The 6,000-nt window shown below is 36.2% G+C and overlaps 1 protein-coding gene across 1 annotated transcript in view; it reads left to right on the forward strand.

Moving 5' to 3' along the window:
• Positions 1-6,000, forward strand: part of camkmt (calmodulin-lysine N-methyltransferase) — a 93,002-nt gene that overhangs the window by 78,768 nt on the left and 8,234 nt on the right. Inside the window, exons 9-10 of the mRNA XM_043256255.1 lie at positions 1,952-2,015; positions 5,625-5,756. Of these exons, the coding sequence (XP_043112190.1) occupies positions 1,952-2,015; positions 5,625-5,756 (196 nt within the window). The remainder of the gene's footprint in view (positions 1-1,951; positions 2,016-5,624; positions 5,757-6,000) is intronic.

The following is a 6,000-nucleotide window of genomic DNA, read 5'->3' on the forward strand; positions in this document are numbered from 1 at the left end:
TTTTCAGAACACCTAACCTTAACCACCTAAGTATGATATTTTTTGTCACCTGCCTAGCTGTATTGTTTAGCCCTTTTAACTATAATAGAACACAGGAATAAAATAAATAAGGCAACACGTAAAAGTGCTTTAAAAATAGCACAAAAATGGGACTGGTCAATAATTTTTACAATAGCTCTGAAAAATGGTATAATTTACCAGTTATTTAGATGTCGTTTAGATAAATTGGCAATGTCATTCACAGCATTTCAGTGTTGATTTCTGTACAGTCGTTTGTGATTTCAAGGTTTAAAGCTTTATAAAATTTTAGTTAGCTGAATTAGTAAATCGATAATAAACAAACAAACAAACCAATGCGAATGGCTGTGAGGATGGATGGATGGATAGATAGATAGATAGATAGAGAGATAGAACCTTAAGCTTGTTTAAATGTAGTTTGTACATAAACAACTAACTATAAATAAATTAAAAAAGCATTTTTTTTTTTTTAAGTAATCATAACATAAAGGAAATTTATGCATAAATCTGTGAAAACATCTCCACATATGAAAGGTTTTCTCTCTAATCATCGGCGATGTCAGTCATCTTAGCGTAAGCTGCTATTGACGGTATGATTTTTATGAGTCATTTATCTGCCGTCACTGGATCCTTTAGGTTTCAATGAGGGGATGAGGTTAATGCACCCTGGATTAGGTGAGATAAAGTATTAAAACCCACCCATATTTTAATCTTACTACCGTCACCTTCAGATTACCACGTCCAAAAATATTTCAAGACAAGCCCCATTTGTGGTGTGTTTGTCATCCTGGCGATTTGTATAAGTTATCTACTTCTGTAATATGCTACCACGCTTCTATTTATAGCTTTGTAAATGCACATCAGGCATGAGAGAGGGATTTGAATGTCAGTTAATAGCTGGTGACAATGACGACAAAAAAACAACAACAAGCAAATCTTGTTGCCCAGACCTCTGACATTCAGTTTTAATAAGCAGAAAATACTTTTAATTAAAGAAGAAAAGAATTAAGTGCAAGTATTACATCAGTGACAGGTCAATATATGGAAGTAAAGGAGGAAGTACCATTTGTAATGTGGGAAGGGTTTTGTTTGACGTACCCTGTCAAGGCCAGTGCAGCCAGTCCAACATTCCTGCACTCTCACCCCTAAACTCACCCGCTATTGTCCGGACTGACCTACTCCACCCAAAACACAGGGTCAAAAGTTGAACTGCTAATGAAACGCTTTGAGCCGTCAGACTCGTGACCACTAGACCTGGCCAGTGGGATCCCAAAAATAAGGTTTAATCAACATTACTCTGACCTTTTGACCCCTAGCAAACGAGAACAGTGTTTTCAGCAAGGTCAGGGCTGATTGGACTAAAAAGTTCACAAGTAGTCTGGAGTCTGGAACATGGTTTGCTCTTGTAAAAATATCTTTAGTACTATGAATATGTAAAAACCACAAGGAAATGTGTAGCACATGCATTAAACTGATCAAAAGTAAAAAAAACGTAGCTAGTATTGTTATTATTACGATTTAAAATTGGAACTGGTTTCAGTTTGAATATATTTAAAAATGTAAGTTATTTCTTTGATTGTATGTATTTGTATGTCATTTGTATTTACTTTATGTAATTGTTTGCATCACTGAAGGCTTTTTCTTTTTCTGTTGCGTTGAATTTCTTTGTATCATGTTAACGCCACCTGATACTTCCTTGATCGTTTATCTCTGTTAGTGTATGTGTTTTACCTTTGATTTGAATGCTGTCATACCACTGAAACAAGATTTGTTCATATCTAAGGAAAAAAAGAACATCAGCTAGTTTTTTTGCCTTGCTGGTGGATTTAATCGCAAACAGTGAAAATAAATAGCCTGCTGCTTTATCTGGAACCATTATCATTGCAATGCATTCTAATCTTTCTAGTTTTGTTGTCTTTCTCGTTTTCTCTAGTCTGTTTCTTGACCAGTACAGAAGCAGTCTGGTTGATGCACTAAGAAGATTACTGCGACCTGATGTAAGTGTTTGTGTGTGTGTGTGTGTGTGTGAACTCTCAGTAATTAGTTGGCATGCAGTGATTGAGCGAGTAATGGAATGGCAGGATTAATATCATGTAATACTTTAATACTTATTATGTGCAACTTAGATTGGGTCATCTCATCTATTTTATGCACTGCACTAATCATAAGACCCACAAGTCCTCTTTCATGCCCTCTTGATATAAGACCCTGAACAGCAAATGAAAAACACTTCAAGATAACAACGGATTTGCATTTATCTTAAGGTTTTTCATGAATCGTCTTTGATATTTGATGTAAAGGACTGTGGTGTGCTTTATGTGTGTGTGTGACAGAGAGAGTGTGTGCATGTGAGAAATGTTATAATATGTATATATTAGGGATGCATTGAAATTTCGGCCACTGAAAATCATTGTTTGAAAATGGCATTTTTGATTTTCAGCCCTTGTCATTGTGCTGTTTGATGCTCTGCTCAGTTGTCCACTCAAAGAATGTGCTTCTGCTTGTATAGTAGCCTACTGCTTGTATTTAAAGTCCGCTCAAATAACAAAGCTCAAAAACCAGAATCTGCTCAAATATACTACTGCTTCTGCTTTGCACTAGCACTACTGTGCAATAACATAGTGTATACAGTTGACGCTAGCCTTTCGTGACGCCATGCTCTGCTCACATGCTCTGATACATTATTTGAACAATTAGTTTTAAGTTAAAAATAATGTATTGCTGTTTAATATCAAGGTAACAATTTACAATAAGGTTCCACTAGTTAATGTGTTAACTAACTTGAAAAAACAATGAACAATACATTTATTCCAGTATTTATTTATTTAATCTGTCTTAATGTTAATGATAGTTGTATTTTAATAATTCATTAGTAAATGTTGCAATTAAAATGAACCAATATTAATAAATAAATTAACAAACTATTGTTCATTCTTATTTATCTAATGTCAACTAATGAACCCTATTGTAAAGTTTTATCATTATTAATATAAATTCTGTCCAGTTTTGTTAATTTCAGTAAAATTTTATAGGCTTGTGTTTTTTTTGTTTGTTTTGTTTTGATCAGATCCAACTCACCATCAGGTGGTGATCATTTGACAGCTCTGTCCCTCTCTTCACCCATATCACCAGTGTCCAAGACATATGGCCGGAAGTCAGATAAAATAAACAACCACAAAGTCGATTATCGACCTCCATCCTAGGGTGTCCTGGTGCCACGTGTACTGATGGACACCCTTATGGTGTTTGTCATGGACCAACCATGACTAGCACACGTGGAGGTGAGCCCGATTATTACTAGTCGAAACCTCTCAACCTCCCGCATTAACTCGGGCTCCTTCCCCCCCTGAGAGGTGACTTTCCATGTCTCTAGAGCCAGATTCTGTGTCCGGGAATTGGGTCGCCAAGGTCCCTGCCTGCGGCCGCTGCCCAAAGCAAAATGCACTGACCCCTTACGGTCCCTCCCTCAGGGGGTGGGCCCACGGTAGATTGTCCCCACGTCGCTCCTTTGGGCTTGTCAGCTATGACCTATTTGCCTTGGGAGACCCTACCAGGGGCAAATAGCTGCAGAAAGCTCCCTCCACCGCATTAAGGTAGTGGTCCCAACGTTTTTTTCAGCCAATTACATCCAGAATGTTAGATTTTTGGGGGGTTTCAGAAAGTTCATTTTGATGCATCCCTAAAAAATATAAATTTATACACATTTATTTTCCTTTTTTTTTACATTTCCTATTATATATTTGGCACAAATATGCTATATTTAGTAAACATAACTACATTTATTACATTTTCACTTTGTAAAGTAATTTTAGCTTATTAAAATAGTTTTAATGTTCCCTCCATATAACAGAAATGGGGAAAAACTTTTTATTAAAATACTTTTTTTTTCTAGTCAGGTAATAATGTCAAAACAATTACTTAGTAAATGAAAATTTTTTGTAGGGGACGAGAAGAGGTAAAGCAGATTTATTGTTGTGATTTTCCCCATAGCCTTCTGACCAAGTGTTTGAGCCGATTTATTGAAACCAATTACTTTTCCTCCTAATGACTCTAATTTGTTATTCTAAAAAGGCAGTAGAGCATCCGGCCAGCATACACAGCTGATTAACACATCTGTAGATATGCTCTTTTGTGTATGTGTGCTTTTGGTGTACGTCCCGCATGGAGCTTATGAAAAAATTAAAACATCTGTTGTATTGAGATGATCCTGTTCTCATATTAGTAGTTGTTTGTTTCATTTGTGTCATTGCCCATTTAATTAAAGCAATAATATGAACAAAATATGAAATAATATTTAAAACCGAAGGATTTCAAAGAAACTTTGAACCTTTGGGTAATCCTCTTAGCTTGCCTGGTTGGTCTGGGCTTGTTGATCTATAAAGAGAGGGGATGCGCTTCCAGCCATTGATTGGATTAGGTGAGCTTTAATCTTTTTGTTTATTATCTAATATAATACCTGGGAGAAATCAAATAGAATGTAATGATGCAAACCGCCACGTACGGCAAGTGGGCTTTGAGACGCTGTGGAGATGAGCTGGGCCGGATGGAGAAAAGAGCTCAACCCCCACACTAAAAGCTTACCAGTTTACCACAATTTTTCATTTGAGGGATTAAAATCCGCTTGCTAAAATTTTCTTTATTTAGTAATTTACTAGACCAATTATACCCATGTTTTTTCGCAGTTTTGTATTTAAACAAGTGTCCCAGCCATACCCCACCCTGCCTTTTATTGTAACTCAAGCAGTGAATCACAGTGTTTTGACTTTTTAGGGGAATCAACCTAATCAATATTTCAGCCTTTCTTCTTAAAAATGTTACATTTAATTCAATGTGTTACTTGCCATTTCTTTGCACTTTTTTTTGTAAATGTACTAGTAATTTCTAAGTAAATTTTTTTTCTGTACCGGTCTCATGGCATTAACGTACCTGGGTGTATTTTTTGAGCAAGACACGAAATGCGCACCAATAAGTGCATATCACTGCAGTTTTCAAAAGAAATGAACACTAGAGGCAGTAAAACTCCTTTTACTCATTTTATTCCTTTTCATACAAATTTAGTTTTAATTAATAAAGCATTGTTTTTGTACAATTATTTAAAGTATATTATGTTTTGATATGCTTTTGAACATTAGCATCACACATCTTCATATCTTCATATCTATGGGTTTTTATAGACAGTAGGTTTGTTTGGTAGCTCACGGAGTACAGAGATGTACTTGAGAGGCGAGGAGCTTGAAATGGCACGGTTTCATCCACAAATGTGTTTTCTTATCAGTTTTGATTTTGTTTAGGTTTAGGGTTGGATTTCGTGTATTTTCCAACATGATAGAGCATTAACTTTATGCAACATTTCTCTTGGCGAAACTGTGGCAAAATGAGCAGTAAGGCATGTAAAAACGGTGTTGCACAAAATGTGCACTGAGGTACATATGAGACCAGGTTGAAAAAGCAGTGTCATTATCCGATTAATCAGAAAATATTTTAATGTGGTCTTCAAACACACATTATCGTTTGCTTATGCAACCAAATGCACAATATGTCAACAGTGAAGTGAAACACTGATAAGGCGTCTTTACACTCTGTATGTTTGTGTTTTGTTTCTCTAGGGCACGGCTCTAGTTTTTGCCCCTACCAGAGGAGACACACTGGCAGAATTCTGCAGACTGGCAGAAACTGCAGGCCTGAGAGTGTGTCGCTATGACAACTACGACTCACACTTGTGGGACCTTCATCTGAAGGTGTGTATTGTATATGTAAGCTTGTGTGTAAATGGTTTAAAGTGTCAGAAAGTTTGAGAATCAAAGTTTTAAGTGAAACTGCATTTGCCGTTGCCTTTGTCTGTGCTCTAAATTTGTATTTTGAATGTTTCACTGAAGTACAGTATGCTATGTCAGTAGGAACAGGGAGTCTGAAAGCTTAAGCTCTAAATGGACTCTTAGAACTCAAAAGCTGTCTTTCTGAGAAACTCTAAATGAATGGGAC

The sequence above is a fragment of the Puntigrus tetrazona genome, chromosome 13 (genome assembly GCF_018831695.1).
Source record: "Puntigrus tetrazona isolate hp1 chromosome 13, ASM1883169v1, whole genome shotgun sequence".
Classification (NCBI taxonomy): Eukaryota; Metazoa; Chordata; class Actinopteri; order Cypriniformes; family Cyprinidae; genus Puntigrus; species Puntigrus tetrazona.